Source organism: Podarcis raffonei, chromosome 6, assembly GCF_027172205.1.
Source record: "Podarcis raffonei isolate rPodRaf1 chromosome 6, rPodRaf1.pri, whole genome shotgun sequence".
NCBI lineage: Eukaryota > Metazoa > Chordata > Lepidosauria > Squamata > Lacertidae > Podarcis > Podarcis raffonei.
In genome coordinates, this window is record NC_070607.1 from 52,905,196 (window position 1) to 52,927,161 (window position 21,966).

The 21,966-nt window shown below is 43.0% G+C and overlaps 1 protein-coding gene across 9 annotated transcripts in view; it reads right to left on the bottom strand.

Annotated features, from left to right (window-relative positions):
* Positions 1–2,247: 2,247 nt before the first annotated feature.
* Positions 2,248–21,966, bottom strand: part of TEAD3 (TEA domain transcription factor 3) — an 88,839-nt gene continuing 69,120 nt past the window's right edge. For 2 of the 9 annotated variants that reach the window (XM_053392911.1, XM_053392912.1), the window contains exons 4-15: positions 18,434–18,496; positions 18,242–18,304; positions 16,740–16,769; positions 15,211–15,222; positions 14,499–14,636; positions 13,671–13,714; positions 12,611–12,672; positions 10,969–11,102; positions 10,282–10,455; positions 8,709–8,849; positions 8,142–8,294; positions 2,248–6,799 (exon numbers count right to left, since the gene is read on the bottom strand). In XM_053392911.1, the coding sequence (XP_053248886.1) occupies positions 6,686–6,799; positions 8,142–8,294; positions 8,709–8,849; positions 10,282–10,455; positions 10,969–11,102; positions 12,611–12,672; positions 13,671–13,714; positions 14,499–14,636; positions 15,211–15,222; positions 16,740–16,769; positions 18,242–18,304; positions 18,434–18,496 (1,128 nt within the window). In that variant the 3' untranslated portion in view covers positions 2,248–6,685. The remainder of the gene's footprint in view (positions 6,800–8,141; positions 8,295–8,708; positions 8,850–10,281; positions 10,456–10,968; positions 11,103–12,610; positions 12,673–13,670; positions 13,715–14,498; positions 14,637–15,210; positions 15,223–16,739; positions 16,770–18,241; positions 18,305–18,433; positions 18,497–21,966) is intronic. The other 7 variants (XM_053392913.1, XM_053392915.1, XM_053392917.1 and 4 more) reach the window with 7 other exon arrangements.

Genomic DNA, 21,966 nt, shown 5'->3' on the forward strand with positions numbered 1-21,966 from the left:
AAGTATTACAAACTTTTGTGAGTGGAGAGGGTTGAAAATCAGGCCCACAAGTGGGCCCTGAGGGTAGGAAGTTCAAGAGCCCCTGTGCTAGAGCATAACAACAACAAACAGAGTTTGTCACCCTGGTTAGAAGAAATAAATTCTGAGCATGGTCAGTTTCACATTTGAAACTTACTTATAGTGCCATAGTGATTACAGGAGTGAATGGAGTAAATGCCTTGAAGTTAAATGCATTTGCGTGGGAACTAGCACCATTTTGTTGTAGAAACATCAGAGTATATACTTGAAGTAAAAATAGTAAAAGCAGCACTTGTTATGTCTAGCTGCCAAGTTGTTTCTAGCTGCAATTCAAAGTGCTGGTTTGGAGCTTCAAAGCTTTATATGGCTCAAAACACTATATCTAGAGCATCACCTTTCCACATATGAACTGCCTGCTGTTGAGCTCCAGATATGCCCACCTCCCATCATCCACCTCTCTTATCTTTCCTGGCCCTGACTTGGACCCTCAAACTCAGCCCTAATGGCACCACTGGAAGTACTCACAAAATACACATCTGGCAGGAACCCTCCATGAAGAGGTATTTCTCTTCTTGCTCTCACAAGAGAGGCGGCCCTTTCAAGGCAACGTCTACTGAAAAAGGATGCTGCTTTTGACACAAATTATTTCTTTATTCCTGTGCCCATTTATGCAAAGACATACCAGTAGTTGGGTTGCTTGAAACCTAAGAATCCATATTCTTAATCTCTCTCTTTGCTGGCACCTATTTGTCACTCCCCCATACCAAGACCATAAGTACTGTTTGATCTGTTGATTGAGAGTTGATTCAAAGCAGCAGAGTTCATACTTTAGCTAGTCAGAGTGGCTGTTTTATCGTTCAAGGTGAACATAAACATATGAATAAACCCTCATACCACCACTTTAGTCAAAGGGAGCAAACAGTAAAATTCAGATATTCCAACAGTGAAATTCCATGACACTGTCTGCATTCAAACCATGGTTTGGAGGATTAGGAAAAAATCATATGCTTGAGGGCTCTCTTCTTCCCCACTTTCTTTTTCCCCTTTTGAGAACAGCTTCTGCATTACTCCCTGTTCTAATCAAACCATGGATTGCTATTACATCCAGCCTAAAATCTATGGTTTCAGCAAGCCTTAATAAACCAGGATCAAACTAGTTTAAAATTCTAATTTGGATGGCTCACTCAAACTCTATAGTTGCATATAAATTGCAAAATATGGCTTGATTAAACTAATGTACATCTGTGAGGGGAGGAAAGTAGTCAAGCCCACAGAGGATCATCTCAATGCAACCAGTCACACTTGTAACTGCATACTTTGAAGTATTATTATCCAAACACATTTCTATTTATTTCACACACCCACACAAACATACGTTTTGCAAAATATACATGGCTTCCATTTTGAGAAGGGGTAAATGAAGAACATATGAAGAACAGCTGTGAGCCTATCCCTCACACCTTTGCAATCTGCCAGATTCACTGGTTTATTTGTCTGTCAAAACTCCAGCTCAGCTGTGAGCATTGCGATTTCCCTTTGGGCAGCTGGCAGTTTTTAAATGTTTAAAACAGAACACATTCACAAAACAGTGCAAATTGCTTTGGGGATTGGGAAAGCTACTTGATGACTTCATGGAGTGCCAGTTCTGTAAGCTTCGGAAAAGAAAAGTACGTTTGGACTGAACACAGTAGTATTGCTTCCAAACTGGGTTCAGCAAATTAACTCCCAAGTATGAAAGCCAGACCTGAAATCCTACCAGTCATAACTTCACAGTCACAAAGCAGATGTTAAACACAATTATTTTTTTAAACAGCTATTTACACAAATGAAGGCTGAATGCAATACAAAATCCCCCATTCACCCAGTGAGATTGTAGGCATATATAAATACACAGACCAGTGTAGATTATGGCCTGGTAAAACATTATGGACAAGTGGTGGAATTAAAAGCTGCACTCTTCTCATCATTCAATCTGTGCAAGCATCCAGCTTGTCAGGTGGAATGATACGCCGTACCGTCTCCCCATGTGGAATTTTTCCTGACACTCCTCCCCCAATTTTAGAGGACGTGGGGGGAGCACATGGGGAGGAGAGTGCCCAGTTGCACAAGTCCCTTTGGAGGACTTCTGCTGATAGGGGCTGATGAGGTGGATCCAATTGCAGCTTCTTATTGCTGGTGCAATGCTCATGAACATACAAGAGAAAATAAAGGGAAGAATGCGAACAGGTGTTTGAGCCAACCCATGAACAAATAAGTTTAATAGTTTTCAGCAGACCATAGCTTTCTAGAAGCTCCACTGTCTCATCTACTTGAAGATGGACATACAGTAAACACAACAATATATGATACAACCCATCACAGCTGGATTAAAAAAAATACACAAAATATAATACATAAAAATGGTTTTACAATGTGGACTGACAGAGCTCTAAAAAAGGTGACCATAACCCTGGTAAGCTTTACAAAGTCTTTAAAAAAATAAAACAGTACTTCATGTGAAATTCATAAATACATGGGATGTGGGGTGACATGAGACTTGGTGACTTGAGTTTTTGGGTACCAGTATTATGTTCAACTAAGAGAGATTCGTGAAGCTGGCGTTTCTTTAGCCTTGCTGCCATTCTCTGAGGGACACCCAGGTGGGCAGTGGTTTGTAGATCTATTTGTGCTCACAGACTTGTGGCCTGTGCAGGGAATTCTACAAGCAGGAAGGCTGGGGAATGGATCTAACTACGTTGCACTGAAAGCAAGAATGGTATGGCATGGAAGGACTGAAAAGGGGAAAGATGAGAAATGTAACATAGGCCAGTTTTGGAGGAGGTTTATTCCAAAGGCTGGGTTGAAGATTGTGGATAAAATACAAGAAACAGTTTTTATATAAGAAAGTTGGGGTTTAGGCAAGACTAAGGCTCTGCTCCACTTTCCCCATGTTGTACACTGAAGTCTCTGCCCCAGGGATTTATATATGCCCTCCCTTAAAAAAGTATGTTTAGCAGAAAAGGGAATTCTATTGTACATAGGTTAAGGAGAACAGGGAAGGTTTTAACCTTAATTCCCAGAGTTTTTGATCTAGGAATGAAAATAAACATGCTACATATAAACTAGCCAGCTCTCCTCTCCTTACAGCTGCAGAGGCTCTGGCTGTAATCATAAGCAATTCAACATCCTGTCTCTTTTAACTCTACCTCCTCCCACTAGAATAGCAATAACTGTTATTCAGTTCCAAGGATGCTGTACCTCTCCCCCCGCCCAATGCACAGGGGTCTCAGAAACGTACCTGAACTTCAAGCTGGCTTTTACAAAGTAGCCAGTTCTTCCTAAGAGTAATAATACACTGGAGAAAGAGTTGTGGCACTAGAGAGACCAGTTTGCCCAAAACATCACACACAGAGATGCATGAGACCATCAGCTTTGCCAGAGGCAATGCAGTAGGATTATCACATTGGAGGCAGGGGGTAGAGGATGTGCTCACCTGAATTTAGATTACCACCGATTTTTAGAACTTTCTGCACCTGTTGCTCATCCCCCAAGAGTGCAACATGTGTTGCAAAATAAGGCACTGTTCCTGAGCAATTTGTGACTTGCTGCTCTACCAAACCAGTCCCCACGTACCATCCCCAGTAGCGTTACCACCTCGGGGGTCCCACATAACACACAGAGGAGTGTTCATTTCAACATTCTAGTGGAGTTTTCTAGAAGTTCTTGGGTGGCATCAATTAAAAACACTTCACAGGAAAAAAATATTACATTAATTATAAATGTCCTTCAAAAAGCTGGGAAACAATTCTGTCAGTTGTTCTCATGGTGTCACCTCTCAGCTGCATGTTGTACTCAAACGGCAGTCCGAAGGATCCTGGGAACGTTCTTAGTCTGCGTTAGCTAGACTTAAGTTTGAGTTAGCCCAATGCCTTTGTACCTAGTCCTTCATCCATAGTCGAAACATGGGTGCTAAATCAACAATGCAGTGGTGATACAGGCCAGGCCTGAAGGAGAGGCCCAAGTCAGTTATGAAAAGCCAGACATCAAGACTTTATGAGGCATCTCCATTACATTATCTCCTACCTTCTAAAGCAGACAACGGAGAAGGGAGGAGCTCTAAATTTTAACCTGACCCTTATGTTCCAATGAAAGGCACCCAGTACTTCAGCGACACCACAATCTGTTTTTAACAGACATTTTTGCCCGCAGCCAACACACTCTGAATTCCTAGCTCCCTTCCACTGTCTCTTTGGGAATCTCTTTGCACAAATCTTGATACCACTATGAAAATTATCCTGGTGGTGAAATCTCTTCTTACAAATTGGGTCTGGTCCTAGCATTAGGTAGAGTGAAATGGTCTCCTCAGGCAGGTGTGTTGAGGTGTCATGAAAACGGCAGAAACATGTGAAGTTACTATAGTATTTATTGCCAGGGGTGGGAAGATGCACCTGTGGGATTTTCTGCCTCAGGTGCCAAAATAACTCAACCAGCCTTGAGAACTATGCACTGGGGGCCAACCTCCATTTAAAGCTATAGTCAAATACCCCAAGCATAAAAAAATGTAATTGCAAACTCAAGTCTGTGCATTCCAATTTCCTCATAGAAGTGGAAACCTCAAATTCTCTCCTTGCTTGCAAATGGCTTTTCTTTTTCTTTTGCATTGTATTGCACCTTTTCCAATGTTTTGAGGCCTCTCCATAGGAATCTCACCAGGCCCATGGCAGCACAGGGTGGAGATTAGTCTGAGTGGGTTGAGTAAGAGTATACCAGACTAAAGGAAGGATGGAGCAGCAAGGAGAATTTCCTAAAAAATGAAAATCAACCAACTTAAAAGCAAACAAATCACCATGTGGCCAGGGGAAAGCTGAAGGACAAAACAGAAAAAAGTTCAATGGTAAAAAAGAAAGGTAGGAAGGCACAAATATTACATTCTGTTAGTTCCTCTATTATTTAAAACTACAAACTAGCATTTAGACAAAGTATAGCTGAAACCTATGGGCCTGAGCCCTGGAGGTGCCACGTACAGTGAGGTTACTGATATCTTGGCACTGTTCATGTAACAGGATTCCTATAAGCACCAATTTAAATCATAAGCCCACTGTCTTAGTCTCCAAGCTTAAGATATAGAGGCTCATGTTTATACTTAAACCTTACACAGAAACTTTCTTCAGCATTTCCAACAGCAAACAGTACAGCTTTCAAATGAAGAGGGATTCTGTATGACATATTGTACTTTGTTTCATCTTTCAGCACCTCCTTGGGTTTAGGCTGCCAGAATACGCAATTTTCGCTTTGGTTTTTGTTTTGTTTTTAGCAGCCTCCACAAAGATATCCTAGGTGGGAAGTACATAATCCAGAGGAAAGACTTGCATCGTGATATTTAGATCATGCCTTTTCCTGGATGACTACCACAGATGAACAGAGAAGCAGAAGGGAAATTAATACCTTGCCAGAACAATGCCCAGGCAGCAAGAACTTTGGTCTAAGCTTATCCCATGCTGTTTTTGACATGGCAGGTGTAATAATAATGCTCCATTGAGAGCTGGTTAAAAATCCCATACAAATTCAGATCCCCCCCCCCCAAGTTACTCAACCTTAGCCAGCCCTAATATTTTTCCAGTCATCTCATTGCTCACCTAGAGTCAGCCTGCTTATCTGCAACCCTAGGATTGCAAATCTATGCAAATCTCCAAATCTATAATTTCCTGAATTGCTCTCCTCCAGCTGAGCACCCCTCCTTCCTCTTAATACATACTCTAACCTTTTAACATCTCACAGACAGATATCTTTAAGTCTCTCCATTTCTTGCTGGTGAACACATGCGCGCGCACACACACACGATCCTGCAACCCTACTCCTGTCTATTATCCAAACATCTGGGACATGGATGTAAAAGCGCCACATTCCTGCCATAATCAACTCCTGGCGCCCTCCCACCACCACTGTATCCTGCAATAGAAAATGCCCAGGAAAATGTTGGAACAAAATCGTTTTCTTGCAATTAACCCATGGGTGGCATGTGTGCCACATGACGCAAGCTGCCAATTCCCTGTGCTGGCTCTGCACGCAGCCTGCGTCAAGAGATGGAAGAAAACTCTTCATCTTCTTTGTCGGTGTCTCGAACAGAGTGGGATCGGTCACTTAAACCAGACAGCATCTGATTCCCCATCCCTTCCCAGAACAGACATCCTTAGCAGCCCTCTCAGAACGCTTTTCTCTAAATGAAACCACCCAGGTTTTGAGGACAAATTGGCACGGGATATATAGGCACATCCAGGTATTAAGAAGTAGTTGGCAGTCTCGTTTCACTTGATGCTGTTCTAGTGTTGTGTGACGGGAGAGATATCCAGAGGTACCAGGCCTTGGCGCCAATGTCTCCTGAAATACTGATGACCGAGCCCCCAGGAACAGTCCTCCTCCTTGCTGCCTCCAGATACAGCTCTCCTTCCGTTATATGCTTTCCTGTCACGCTTTTCTTTTCTGCTTGTTTTTTTTTTCTTTTTAAAAAAATTGTTCCTAAGTAGAAAACATCTGTGATTGTGATACAGTATTTTTGGCATTGCTTTTTGTGTGTGTGTTGTGTGTTCATTTTTCAAAAGACTTGCGTCAAGGCATCCTATTCGGGTGGCTTCTCTGACAAGACTTCTTCTCTTCTTCCTCAAATTGCCCGGTCACCCCAAGGGGGCCTCTAGTCTTTGACCAACTTGTACACATGATGCTGGGCTCCGTGCTCGCTGGTGGATACCTCAAAAACAAAGGCTATGCAGAGCAAGGTTTCCTGGGTATCTCTGTTCGTAACAACCTGAGGGAAGAAGAACACACACATACCGTGAGATACGGGAAGATGGACTGGGAAAGTCAGACATTGAGACCAGAGAAATGGCATAGTTTTTTGAGCTGGGTTCCTATAGTACAAGCTCTTATACTGTATTTTGTACTCAGGTACAGAAGCTGAGTACTTTATTCCTTTAGAAAATTACTGTATCCCACTCTTCATCCGAAAAGGGAGTCCCAGAGTGGCTTGCACATCACTATCTAAAGAGTCATGACACAAAATGGAAATGAGATTTGAGAGGAAGGTGGAAATTGCAACAGCTGCAAAGGGCACGCTTATTTCAATAGCCACCATCTCTTTTAAAATATGGAAGCAGAAGATTGATTCTTTCCCTGTTGCAATTTAACCATACACATCACAATCAACAAGCATAATACAGATGTAGTCATCTGCACCCAAGTACAAAATATTATTTCGATCTTCTTTACTTTTACCACCTATCCACTTGATTTCAGTAGGACTTATTTGATGAATTACAAAATCTCAAAAATCAAAGCCACAATTCTAAATATAGGGGTGATTTAAGATTTAAGTGATAACTTTTAACGGATTGCCTATAACCTGCAAAGTGGTGAAGATAACGTTACCACTCTTCTGTACCTGAGAATGAATCTAAGACACTGGTAAAATTAACCTCCTCTCTGCTTGCAAGGATGAGACAAATGCCCATCTGATCAAATAAAAATATTTTGAAGTGGGGATTAAGGACTGCAGCAAGTTACTCAACTGAGCCAACACATATAATGGATGGCAGGACAGCACTTTAAATGAGGAACAGACTACATGAGCTTGTCCTTGCCAAAGAATCTCACATGTGCTGAACAAAAGATTTTCCTCATAAGAAATGTCTTCATGACAAGCCATTGCCTTCTTGAAAGAAGCAGATGATAAGCATGACATTGAAAGGTAGAATAAAAAACAAGAGGAAGAAAGGAATGCAATTGTTATTTTGGTTGGATCCTTGTTATCGGCATCCATCTGTCTTGGGGGACAATGGAAGAGTGTGCCTAAAGTCAAACCATTGGAGAGATACAGCACCTGCTTGTAGCTGTAGGGGAGAGAGAGGTTTTATTACAAGTGGGGCAGATGAAGGTGTCTGCTTTTGCTGCTACAGGCCCAGATTTAGTCATACTTATGGGTAAACTCATTGAAACCAATGACCTAACTTGTACAATTTATTTCAATGGGTTTTTACTCCAAGTATGACCAAATCTGAAACTATCCAGTTGGTTTCTTCAGCCATGAAAAGCCTACTATGAACATCTAGACAGAAGTTACTCCTTCAGGATACAAGGAAAATGTTATTTACCTGCAGGATGGTGAAATTCTCCAGGACGCTGTTCATCATGTATTTTTCTGGGAGGTGTTTCAGTTTATGGATAAAGTTGATCATATACTCGCACATGGGGGACCGATGGATTCGGTACACACACCGTCCGTTCTCCATCCGGGCAAATTCCGTCTGCAGAAAAAGCATCGATAAGGTATAGACCCTAACAAAGAAGCCACTGAAGGTGCAATAATATGAGAGTGATTTATTTATTTATTTATTTATTTATTTATTTATTTATTGTGTATCGAATGGCATTCAAGCTTGGTGTAGGAGAACTGGGGAGGTGGCACACCCTAATTATCCATAATTAAGCAGCAGGGGGAAAGGAAGAGAGGACTATACTGACATTCTGATAACGCATGCATTGCTACATATTACACGTGTATTGTTAGCACTTAAAGAGTCTCAAAGCACTTTCCCCTTGGGCTGTACATTCTTCCAAAGAACTTAACTTCCAGTCCCACATTAACTGCCATGCTTTTCACCCACTCTGCAACATTCCCTTTCTGCTGGTACCACACCCAAAGGAAGCGAGGGACTCACCTCCACCTTCTCGACTACTTGCTTTCCGAAGGAGCATACTTTAGTGGAGACTGTGATGGTCATGTTTTCTGCACTGCTATACTGACTGCTTACGCCATAAAAAGCACCAGGACCATCCTGAATGGTGCTGTTCAGATCCGCCTAGAGCAAAGGCAAGGAAGGAGGTGTTATAAATCAAGTACGGATTGTGGCTTTCAGCTTGGGGCGTGGAGGTCTCCGACCCAAGAGTTCCGGGATGCATTCACTGAGGGGAGCGAAGATGCCAACAGAGAAGTGTATTCATGGTGATATTGCTAATTATTGACATAAGTATTTAAAAATAGCAAGCTGCTTTCTAACCCTTATCTCATTCATCCTCACTGCCACTCTTTGCTGTTATGCCCATTTTGTAGATGGAGAATGGAGGTGACTCGCCCCAAGTCCAGAGGTGAGATGGAATTTGAAATGAAGTCTCACAAACATTCCAAGCTGGACCACATCGGCTCATGTATTTTTAGCTAAGGGTTGAGAAGACAAACTGAAAATCCTTAGTGTGGGACGACAACAGCTTTTAAGATGTGGTGGCAGGGGAGAGAGACAGCTTTTAGGCAATATTAAGTCACAGGTCCAAAGGAGGCTCAAACCAGGCTGAATGCCACAGAGTGGCATTAAAAAATTCAGATGATAGAGCAAAGTCAATATAAAACGCCAGCTGGTCTTGCAGTATGTGCTATGGGAGCCTGAATGTGTTCAGAGGAGGGCAACCAAGATGATAAAGGATCTGGAAACTAAGCCTTACGAGGAGCGCTTGAAGAAGCTGGGTATGTTTAGCCTGGAAAAGAGGAGACTGGGAGGAGATATGATAACCATCTTCAAATATCTTAAGGGCTGTCAAATGGAAGAGGGAACATGCTTGTTTTCTCCTGCTCTGGAGGGTAGGACTCGAACCAATGGCTTCAAGTTACAAGAAAGGAGATTCCGACTAAAAAAAACCTTCTGACAGTAGAAGCTGTTCGGCAGTGGAACAGACTCCCACGAGAGATGGTGGACTCTCCTTCCTTGGAGCTTTCTAAGTAGAGGTTGGATGGCCATCTGCCTTTCTTTAGCTGAGATTCCTGCATTGCAGGGGGTGGGACTAGATGCCCCTTGGGGGTCCCTTCCAACTCTTAGAGTCTATGAATCTATGAACATTTGAGAGAGAAAAATACCATGGTATTGCTTGGACCTCAAAACATGCTATTGAATGCAGCTCTTTTTCTAAAGGAAGAACCCTTTCCCCCAGACCCCTTCAGAATTTCATTTCATTTTTAATATCCCTTAGGTTCTTCTACCAAGATGCCTGGGTCAAGCCTGCTTAGCATATAAAGCCAGGCAACACCACATCAAACATGTGACTGCCCACAGATTCTGTGGAGAATCTGAGGCCAGAAAGCATCCCCCCTCCCATCGTCCAAACAACATCCACATTCGTATAGGAGAATAATGTAAACATGGTCCTCTGGTCTAATTTCCTTAGCCACCTTGTCCGATGAAGAAGTGCCCAATAATGGCTTTTTCAGAGGCATTGTTCGGCTTTGGGCTGCATGATTCTTACCCAGAACTTGACCAGGAAAAAGGAGTTCTGGGGCCCCCTCTCATAGAGCTCCTTCAGGCCACCTTTCTTCTCAGGGAACTTGTCATAGATCTGGCGGATGTCCACTGCCTCCAGCAGTGGGTCGCTGTACGAGGGGTTCGTCTGTCCAATGTGCACAAACAGGTGCTTGCTATACTGTAGGGTGGGAAACACAAAGGCAAAAAATGTGGGAGCGGAAGGTAGCGTTCTCCACTACAAAGATTAAGCCACGACAAAGGGAATCAGATACTCCTGCTGACACTGCAAAATTCAAAACTCAGCTGTCTTATTGCCAGCTACCACCATCCAGACCAGGAGCAGCCAACTTCTCCAGATGTTGTTGAGATCCAACTTCCAACAGATCAGGCCAGCATGAAAAATAACCAGAGTTGATGGAAGCTGCATGCCGTTGGTGACTCCAGCCCAGACAAAAGGGCTGTAAAAATACAGCCAACGTGATATGTGTCTACATTACACAAAACAGCACAGGGAGACCAGAGCTTGAGTCTCTGGCAGCATTTATTACATGGTGCTGGTAAGTGAATGCCAGTCTTTATGCAGGTTAGAAAAGAGGCCAGTTTTCTGCAGAGACCCAATGCACTGTAAGAGCTGAAAAACACCATTGCCACCAGCTCCTGCAGTGCCAAACATTTCCCCCGTAAGAGTTACCGTTTCAGGGTCACGCTGCACTTCCATAAACGCTGAATACTCAAGGAGCCGCAGTTTGGTGGAGGCGATGGTGCGGTCCTGCCAGACTGGCACAGCCGAGGCAGCAGGTGGGAGAGGAGCCAGGGGCTCGTAGCCTGGAAAAAAGAAAGTGTTGCCACATTCTTGAGCACTGCAGGGGGAGGTTTCAGCTGCAGAGATGAGGACAACCATCTAGCCTAGTTTCCCATCCTTCCAAGAAGCCAAGGACTATTTCCTTCCTTATTGCCCAGATGGCAGTTCTAATGCAACAGGACTCTCTGAAATTGTAATGATTCAAATTTCATTTTTAAGCATTTCATATTTGTAATAGCTCTGGGGTGCCCATGCATTTAGAAGATGGAAGAACTGAAACGGATTAATTTCCCCTGAACGTTAAGCAAGACTGTTTGTAAACAAAAAAGGTGTAATCTCTTAAACTCCAGATGAAGCAAAGAGGAATGAAGCAGACCCTAGATAAAATACAATTTTAAACTCCCAAGTACTATAGAATTCCAGAAAGCTACCCTTCTACTACCATGGAGGTGTCTTTAAAGGAGAGCTTTCCAAACTTTTCATGTTGGTGACACAGTTTTTAGACATGCATCATCTCACAACACAGTAATTTGGTTTTACTGGCAAACCAGAAGTTAAACCAACCCCTTTCCAGCCCCAGGAGGAGTGTGGGGAGCATTTGCGCAACACACCTACACACTGCAGTGGACACAGTAATGCGTCGCGACACAGAGTTTAGAAAGCTCTACTTTAGAGCATAAAGAAGATCACTGGACAGGACAGATGGGCTTCCTGATTGACGGCATCATTTCCTCCTACAAAAATTGTCTTCCATCTACACAATCCATCTCACAGATGACATTCTGTGGGTAATATGAAGGGATCAAAGGGCAGCATAGAGGCTAGTTAAAATATAAAAAGCTTTGCTCTAATAATTAAATGCAAAACATCATTTACTGAGTCAAATTTTAAAAACTGGAAGCAGCTAAGGTGTAAAAAGAGGCATTTATTTATATTTTATTTCAGTGCTTTTGCCATATTTCCTTGCAAGCAAAATGTGACCATGGTTGGGAAGACAAGGTGGTCCATGATAACTCTGCTTTCATCTCCATCATACAGAAACATCCTAGGCAAATGTGAAGGTAGAATCCCTCTCACTCAAAGAGGGAGATGATGGAAAACCCATGAGTAGATCATCCTCTTTTCTTTTTGAGAAGCTTAGCAAGCGCCATGGAAGGGGGCTGAATTAGGCCAGCAACAGGCACGGGAGAAATGGTTAGCCCTCTCCACTGCACTGTTTTCCCCCAATCTAAATTGTACCCCGAAAGCTCTATGAGGGTGGGGAGAACATACAGGTACCATCACTGCTAATGGGAGGATGGAAAGAACCAATTGGAACAGACAATAAGGCATTCAGTTTCTATGAATGAAATCAAAGAGATTCACCATCATGGCTGGGCCAAGAAAAATGTTCAAGCTCTCAGTGAGATCCTGAGGAAACAGCTAGAACTGTCTGTATGAATAAACAGGACTGGGTGCTGGTGGTGACAGGGGAGCCAAGAAAACATTATGAGGCAGAGCATCAGTTAGTTGGAGAAACAAAATCACTTACTGGCTAGTGATGGAGGCATGGGTGGCTGGATGGGGTAGGCTGGTTGTGCAAAAGGTTTAATGCTGAAAAACAAAATAGTGTTAAGTATGTTAGTCAGTATGTCAAATTGTTAATGTTTCTGTTATCTGCGTACACCCTAGGTTACTCCAAGGGCAGATGTCTTGCAGAAATCATCAAGGTAACTCTATGGTGGCCTCTCATATACATACAGCCACCAGCCATTATGGAGCTCCCCCTCATTTGCCTTCCCCGCTATTTCAGGAAAAAGAGCAGTCTATCTGCAGGCTGATGTAACCAACCCTTAGGAACCTGACCAACAATCATTCCACTATAATATTTATTCTTATTTTAAAATAAAAATATTTTATTTATAATTATTTCATAAAATTTATACACAACTAGATTTTATAAACTGCTTTGAGGTTTCCTATGAAGAATAACAAATATATTTAGGAGGTTCTGGATACCCAAAGTAAATAATTACTTTAAGAGGGTTTATGGGACTGCAGTTTCTAGTGCATTTTATTATGGCTACATGAGCAGTGAAGCATCCCCACTGGAGATGCTGACTTAGCGAAATAAAGGAAGGGCCATTTCTGTACATATTTCGCATGCAGAAGGTACCAGGTTCAATCCCAACACGCCCCCCCCCAATGAATATTGCGTGTAATGTAAAAAATCTACCACATCAGATAAAGAAGACTTGATCTGAACTCTCTCTCTGATTTTTCCCCCAGTATGGCCCTATATGGAGGAGCTTTCATATAAACGATTTCCCTACATGATCATGACTTGAACTGGAGCAATCCCCACATGCAATTATGCATACCTGAGTTGACCCTTTGGAAGAATATGAACATAGCAGTTTAGAAATGGAGGCATAAGCGATCAAGTTGTTTGAGAGAATGTGTGTGTGTGTGTGTGTGTGTGTGTGTGTGAAAGAGATTGCACAATGTGGCATCGATTTCTGTGGAACAATTCAGAAATGCTATGCAAGTACCCTCCTCTAACTGCTAAGCCTTTTAATTCTTCACCAAACTAACAATTGCTTTTCACTTACTCCTGAGAAGGTCCAGACTGTCCTGGGATAGGCCCACTCCAAAACTGAGGAAACAAAAAATGAACACAGAAAACACTGTCAGGCATATTCCTACCATCTGACTTCACAGCTACTGTTGTTCAGGTTCATCAAAATTGTTTAAGGGTTGTTTAAGTTGTTTATTGTTACAGAATGGCAACAGCTATTTAGAATAGTGTGGAAATACCACGACACAGCTGAGGAGAGTCAAGACTACAATTGGGAGTTTCACACCAAGTCAGTACATGTCCTCCACTCTCTTGTAAGCCACTAAGGGGAGAGGGTGGGTCAGATATGCTACTCTTTGGTGGTGGTGCTGATAGCATGTGGAGAGAAGAATTAGGGCAGGGATGGAGAACCTATGGTTTTCCCAGATGTTTTTGGATTACAACTCCCATCTTCTTTGACCATTGGCCATGCTAGCTGAGTCTCAAAGGAGTTTAACAACAACTGGAGCACCATTCCCATATGTGACAGCGAAAGGAGCAGATGTTGGGAGGAAGAGCATGAGTTGGGTTTTCTTTTCTTTTTTTTTAAGTAAACTGGGCAAAAATGAAAATTAGGGAGACATGGATGTTGGGTGTGGAATACGTAAATTACGCTTATGATGTTTGATTTAAACTAAGCCTATTGGGTCAGGAACACAGCAACAGATAAGTAAATAAATAAATATCCTCTCTGGAACCATCTCTGCGTTAGTCACCCAGCCCTATAAGAGAAGCTGCTATCTTGCAGAAGCATTGACTCCATGCTGTCCTTCTGGGCCTGACCTTCCTAACCAGGCAGGGAAAGTGTTGGAACATCCCTTACCCTGGGAGCAGCAGAGAAGACAGCCTGAGGGAGTGGAGGAGGGGGGCTGAGCTTGTTCTGCAAGACACTGGCAGATACGATCTGTGCTGATGACATGGAAGCCATACTCTGCAGAGCCTTGTCCTTTGAGACCTGATCCTTCAAAACAGAACAGAAGAGGAGAAGCAGAAGGGAGAGTTACTAACACTGGCCTTGATGGTCCACTAAAGACAAATTAATGGGGGACAGTGAGCCACTTTACAGATGTGTTAGCTGCATTCAGACTTATCAAAACATACTAGCAGTGAACCATTCAAGCAAGCTGTTTTATGCCACTTCCCCTCCCCCCCAAAGCTCATTTTTCCAGGGATCTTACTAGTCATAGATAATAAATCCTACAGAGCAGTGCAACATGTCTGTAGATCAAAGGAGGAGAACACAAACATCCATTTAAGGTGCTGGTGTTTAGCCAGTTTTGTGTCCAAAGTCTCCAAAAGATGCTCATCTCAGCTATTAATTTTGCTCTTCCAGCACCCCCTGCACCTCATCTGCACTCTCTAATACTATTCATGGGGATTTATTTACTTAAAAGCTGCATGGTCCCTCCTTCACCAGTATAGATACCAAGGCAGCACACAGCATACAACAAAATTAAACACTCAGCATAAGGATAAAGACAATCATCAAGTAGAGAACACTTAATGGGGCAGAAACAAGACTGAAGTGCACTTACCAAGTTCATAGCCTGTGTGAAGAGGAGGGAGGAAAGAAAAGAAATATGGTTAGTGCCTCTGCTGTCATAAAGGGCACTGCGGGGAGGGGGAGAGTCTGCATAATCCATAACAGGTATCAATAATGGGACTTCAAAGCATCACAGGATGTCAGACTTCATTTTGTAAACAAATTACATCTGTCCCAGGCTGCTTTCTAATGCAGCCTGTTTTACGGAATCCACATGATGATCTGGGGCACATGGCACAACGGGAATGAGGAAGAAAGGAGCGGATGGTATGAGGCTTCTCTCAATAGGTAACTTCTTCAAACTTTACAAATCAAGGAAGATGTGCAGGAAGTGAGAACAGACCACCCTGTTCTGTCATTCTCCAAATCTGAAGCCGGTCTGGGCACTGACAGCAACATTCTTTTATAGATTCGAGAGTTACTAGCGCAAACAATGCACTAGATCCGGTCACTGCACTCTCCTGCCTGCAGAGCTATACAAAATAAACAGTGTGTTGCTGTATGTGGACAAGCTTAGGCTTCTTGAGTTGCGTGCACATAACTCTCAGAGTAGTGCAAGGGGAGTAAAAAGTACCTAGGGAGTTAAATGATTATTCGGTATTTGTGAGGGGCTAATTTGCAGAGTCCTAAGCCTGGATGTAGATAAATGGGCCAATAGATCTTTTGCAGTTTTCTCAGTTTACCTTTGGCTCTCTCTTTAAAGACTCAAGGTGGTAAACTGGACCTGCATGCTACTGATTTGCCCAGTCTTCTGGCATTGCAGAACACAAAACCACACTGGTTGGAGGTAGAGTGGTTCAGCGATACAGGGCAGAACTCATGGGCATGCACTTAAAATGTCCTCTCAAATAGGTTTGCAACAACAGTACTGCAAGGACAGAGTTGGGAAACCTATTTTTCTGAGCATTCCCTCACCCTAGTCAGATACTTTACTTACTAGGCAATACCACTGATGACTGTTTGCATTTCTGTTCAGATATGCCTTAAATTAAAAGTTTTGATGTGCTTTTAGGTTTGTCCCTGTCAGCTGTAGGCTTAGGGGGCAAGATACATTTGCTCCTCCCCTTCTTAACAAAGGAGACCATCACAATATAATAATTTTTAAAAACTGAACAACACTGCCATGGGCATTCTTTGAATATTTGGCAAAATCTTGCCATAATCTAACAAGCATCAGTTGACTAGCATGCCAGCCCTAACTCTTAGGCAATGTATTGTCTGTCTGTTGTGGAAGACATGCTATTGACTAGAATTAAGATATATGTAAAAGTGTTCTACAGTTACACCTGGTCATCATATAATGTGTGCTACTGACTACAAGGACAGATCCTTTTAAAAAGATATTTTCCTCCATTCCATGCTGTTCTTCAGCTGTGAGAGTTTTTATTATTAACTGAATTTTGGGTGTGGGCCACTTTATGCACACAATTTAATCTTCTTATAAACCAGCCAATTATTTTCTTAGTTTGGGGTAGAGGGCATGGTGGGAGGGACGACACACTATTTATGAGTTTTCCCAACCTGGTAATGGCAGCTCCTGCTTTGTGGACTCTAGAAAAGGAAGGGAGAGTATTTTGGACTAAATAAATTTGAACAGCTGAAAAGATTGGAATTTCTAGGTACTTTCCGATGCATAGGCCAAACCACAAGAATAGACAGAGAACCAGAATCAGTTCAAAATACCCTTCAACCACTAACCCTTCATTAAGACCCCCCTCCCCCCTCAAAAACCCAAATCACAATACACAGAACACACAGAGGAAAGGGTAATAGGAAAGGTTAGCCAATCTCCAGTTACAGAAGAAAGAAGAAAAGAAAAGCCAACCACAGAAAGAAAGGCAATCACAGGATAAAAGCTCTCCAGTTTTATCCCTGCTCAACTTCCTTGGCTCCTGGTCCCATGTTCTTGGTCCAAGCATCCTAATCTGCAAGAGCAGGCTTATGATGGAAGACACTCATCTCTGGTTCTGTGCATCTCCATCCTAATCGCCTTGTACCATTGCACTGGCCAACTTAGCCAAATATCCTCCCCAGGTATTAAAGATTGTTGGCCATATAGATTGGAGGTATGACAGAGACACTGATTGCACAAATTCCTATGCCTGCTATATAAGCCTCAGCTGCATAAATCCATCAGAATTTGTACATACAAAACTTTGGGGGTTCCCCCCTGTATACTTCAACATCCTCATCCAGTACAGAATGCTTTTCAAAAGTCTGGCCCTTCTGCTTTGGGGTGGGGTGGGGGAATGTGTTTTGGTTTTGTTTCATTGCAGCGTTGGTCTGCTACTTTAATGGTCAACCCTGCTTGATGCATCATTGAACATCAGTAACACTTATTTGAAAAACATTTAAAAAAAACAAAAACCTGCTCCAGAGCTCCAACGCTACCTAGAAAACCTTAATGCTACAGAGTGGTAGACAGTGAAGTAGCACAGCAGAAGGAAATGGCTTCTTCTGTTGAATGGAAACAGGAGGAGAAGGGTGTTCTGTCCTATGCCTCTACTGGGAGGGACCCTTCCACTCAGTTGTTGCTCAGCAGAAGTGGCTGCTTAATACCACAACTGCACATTTCATGAGCCGCCATGGATCCTACTTGGCTTCCCTGATTTAGGCAAGGTTCCAGTTCCTGTAACAACAGTGGAGCACTTACATGGATATACCAAAGATGGCAGGTGGACTGTGGAGAACTCTAGAAGTTCTTCTTGCTATGTCACCACCTGAAGGCTCCAGATGTGACTGGAAATGCACTCTCCAAGCTGACAAGGGATAGCTTTACTGGACTGTTTAGAGGTGGCTTGTCCTTGCCAGATCCTGCCACGCAGAAGTGCTCTATTGCTTTTCCCTTCCGATTCTCTCTCTCACCTCAGCGGCATTCTGAAAATTATCAGGTCCCAGGAACAAAGGGAGGGGAGCAAAGACACAACAAGCAGGGGGGGAAAGAGTGGCAACCACAGAGCGCAGCATGTTAGTTGCCAGCATGGCCATGGCTCAAAAGGTGGGAAAGCCGGGGAAGCGCGTACCTTCAGCTTCGACTGAATCTCACGAGATTTCCGTCTGGCTAGAACCTGCAAGTGGCTAGAGACCTGCAGAGAGAAAAGCAGAAGGAGAGGGGGGAAAAACAGCAGAGCCGTCAACCAGAGGAAAGGAGAGGAAGGAGAGGGGGCTGCCCATGCTCACACACCACGGACGCATGGGCAGGGTCTCCAACGTACCTTAATGCCAACCTGGTACTCTCGCACCTTCTTCCGAGCTAGAACCTGTATGTGGCTGGACACCTACGCCCCGCCAAGTCATTCAAAAAGGAAAACACAAACAGAATGAAGACATGATCCCAAATTGTTTTGCGTGACAAGAGTGCTTCAAGCACCTAGGTTGGACACACACACACACACATACAACACACAGTCAAACAAGTATCTGAAGCCATGTGAGGTTCCAGAGGAGAAGGATCTGTACTCAGGATGAATGGCAGTTAATACAGATTGGAATGAAATGGCTAACCTCTCAATTGGAGGAAATTGCTACAGACCCACTGAATGCCATGGACTTGAGCATAGTGTGCTATATTTGGGGATTTTATCCTTTGCAAATAGCATTTAATAGTGTAGCTTACTCTCATGAGAATTCTATGTACTACTTATCATCATGCTTTTAGGAACCACTCATGCTTCAGTCTATGAGCCATTCCCAACATAATGTTTTGCTGATCCAGATCTGTACCCACATGACTCCTCTCCATAGCCATGTAAATCCAGATGCACTTCTTCAGTTCTCCTAATTGAATTGATACACAACCCAGGATATCAAGCATTGAAAACAGTTTCCAATCAGGTCTCAAAAACCTAAGTGCACAGTCCCCTGGTTCTTAAATATTTTCCAGCTCTTCATTCTGAGAGCAATACAGAAGTAAGTAAGTGTTAGTGTGGAATTATAATCTCCAACAGCTTTTCACAGAAGATTAATCTTATCTTCTCCTGCCTTAGAAGACGTTAAACATCAAGGGACTCAAACAAGCTTGAAATTAACCTCAGTATTGCCACTAAATTAAGCAAACAGAACCACAAGTCTACCTATTGTGATCCCTCTAGAACAACATACAGACACTTTTTACCACTGACCACTAAGCGATAATATATGGCAGTGTTTTTATGCATCCAAGGCTTTGAGAGCAGAAATTGTCTATTGGACATGTGGCCATGGCTCTGAGAGCTGTATGAACATTTTGGGTAGAAACCCAATTTCTTTTGGGTTTAAACCTGACTCCAGAAATAATATTCAAAGGAATCACAAGACAAAGCTCTTTGTTACCAAAATATAAATCAGAATCTTGCATATGCTCCACAAAAAGGAGATTTGACAAATCTGAAGACTATATGAGAAGACCCAAGACTACACCAACTATTTGTCTATGGTAGAGACAACCAATGGAGACTGGTGTTTCCTTGCTGTGTAGGCTTGTTGTCTACTTTAATTGCCTTTGGATGGATTTAGTTTTATATCAGAGCACTGCTCCAATGATTTAGCATTACTAGTCACATGCAGTGAGTCAAACAATAGAAAAAAGACAAGTTAAGTCTACTTTCTTTCACAATGGAGGCTATCCATGCTTTGCCATTGAAAAGGACAACTCTCATTTGCAAAAACATAGAGTGTATAGTAGTGTGCTACTAGCAAGTCTGAGCTTGGGGCAGCCTTCACAAACCATGTGTCATTCAGATATTTTGGGCTACTGGCTAGGGCTGCCAGGAGTTTTAGTCCAAAACATCTGGAGGGCACTGAGTTGGCAAAGGCTTCCCTAGATTCACCAGAAAGTGTTAGGACTGCAAACCTTGAAGCAGAGGCAAGAATGACTGTATAATAGATACATATAATGCATAGCACCTCTAAGTTTAATTCCATAAGATCTGCTTCCATCCAGTCATAACTACTGCCTGGTAAAATCAGCACAGACATGGACCTGATATTTCCAACTTTGCCCTAATGCAGGAAACAATCCAGAAACAAATAAAGGGGAGCTGGTGATATCTTAATTGATGAATTTTATAAGGTTTCAGCCCTCCCAACAATGACTTGCATTAACATACCATACAAAGTGGTGCAGCAATCAAACTGCTAGCACATTTGCTAAGCTAAGCAAGATCTGGTATGGTATCAAACTGGATGGGGGACTGAGTGTTGAGATTTCTGCATTGCAGGGGGTTGGACTAGATGACTCTCAGGGTCCTTTCCAAGTTTAATTTGATAACGTAATACACTACAAGTAGCTAATGAGAACTAGGAGTTCCAGAAGGAATTCTGCGCTTGCCCACCATTTAAATCTAAGCACCCTGAGCTTCTCTTACGTGTTTGTGGGGAGGCCAAGATACAAGGAATAACTCTTTGGCCATGCCTTTGGTTCTGTGCCAATTGTTCATCCGAGTATTTAAGAACAAGCCAGCATACAGGGTACGTCCCACCAGGAGGCAGTCCTAGAGTGTGTGTTTCCCATGCCTTTTGGAAAGATGTTACGGATAAGCCTTTGGTCTGACACACTGTCAACTGCTCCATGAATTCTGAGATTACAAATTCTGCAACCATTTAATGGATTGCAGAGCAGGAATGTGTTGACTATTACAAAAAAGAGGGACATCTGCCATTGCTACAAAAAAAAAAAGGAGTGCCTTCATGAGGATTCTTTCAGGTTCCAGGCAAAGTCTTTAGCTACGTTTGCACATCACACTAAGCCAAACTACAGCTTAGTGTGAATGTGCAAACATGCCGGCTCCTGGCAAGCGGATCGCATTCACTTTGCTCCTCTCCAGGCTTTTGAGGTCTTAAAAGTGTTGTCCAAACCTGGGGTCATGGTTAAGGTCTACCATTCTTAGCCACATTCTATAGCCAAGGTTTGTCCTGTGGTTACAAGCTGTGGTTAAAGAAGAAATACTTTAGACCAGGGACGTCCAACTCCCAAGAGGCTGCGTTCTACTCACCGAATAAAAAACTGGCAGTGATCTACCCCTTTTTTTTGGGGGGGGGTCAGGTCAAATTGCAATCATGCGCAAATGGAGGATGGGGAATACAGGGTGTTTCAGCCCAAGGGCTGCATTTGCTCTTGACCAACCCTTCAAGAACTGTATGCCAGGAGTGGCTGTGACCAAAATTGTTGCTGCCACCTCATTCCTTCTCTCTCCCTCTCCTACTCTCTCTGCCCCACCCCTAACACAGCATCAAGACCAGTAATGGTGGTGGTGGTGGAGTTAACTTGATGGAGGACAACCCGAACATGAACACAGCATGATAAGAAGAATCAAGTAAATAGAGCTGTCACCAAACTGCTGTCTGCCTGGGTGGGCAGTACAGCCCTTAGGTTGAGTGGTTTTCACTTCTGCCCTGAAGATTCAAAAAGCACCCACAGCCAACTGGAAAGATAGAAGCTACAATTATGGATGCATAATTGTTGCTAGGGGCCAACCTCTATTTTTGAAAGAAAAATCTTCCCCTTCACCACTCCCAATGCTGTGCAGCATCTCCTATCAAGCTCTACCTATGGTCCTACTTCAGGATTCTTCCCAGTCAAGTGGTGGAGACAAAATGATTATTTACTCCTCTAAGGGAATTTGGAAGGGCAATAAAAGGGCCAGTAAGTTTGCTGTGGTGGGAGAATATGAAGTTACAGAGCTCCGAAAACTCCACCTAATTCTGGAAGGAGCATTTTTTTTAAGCCTTCACCAATTATGAGTGCTTGCAAGAGAGGGGGGGTGGAGAG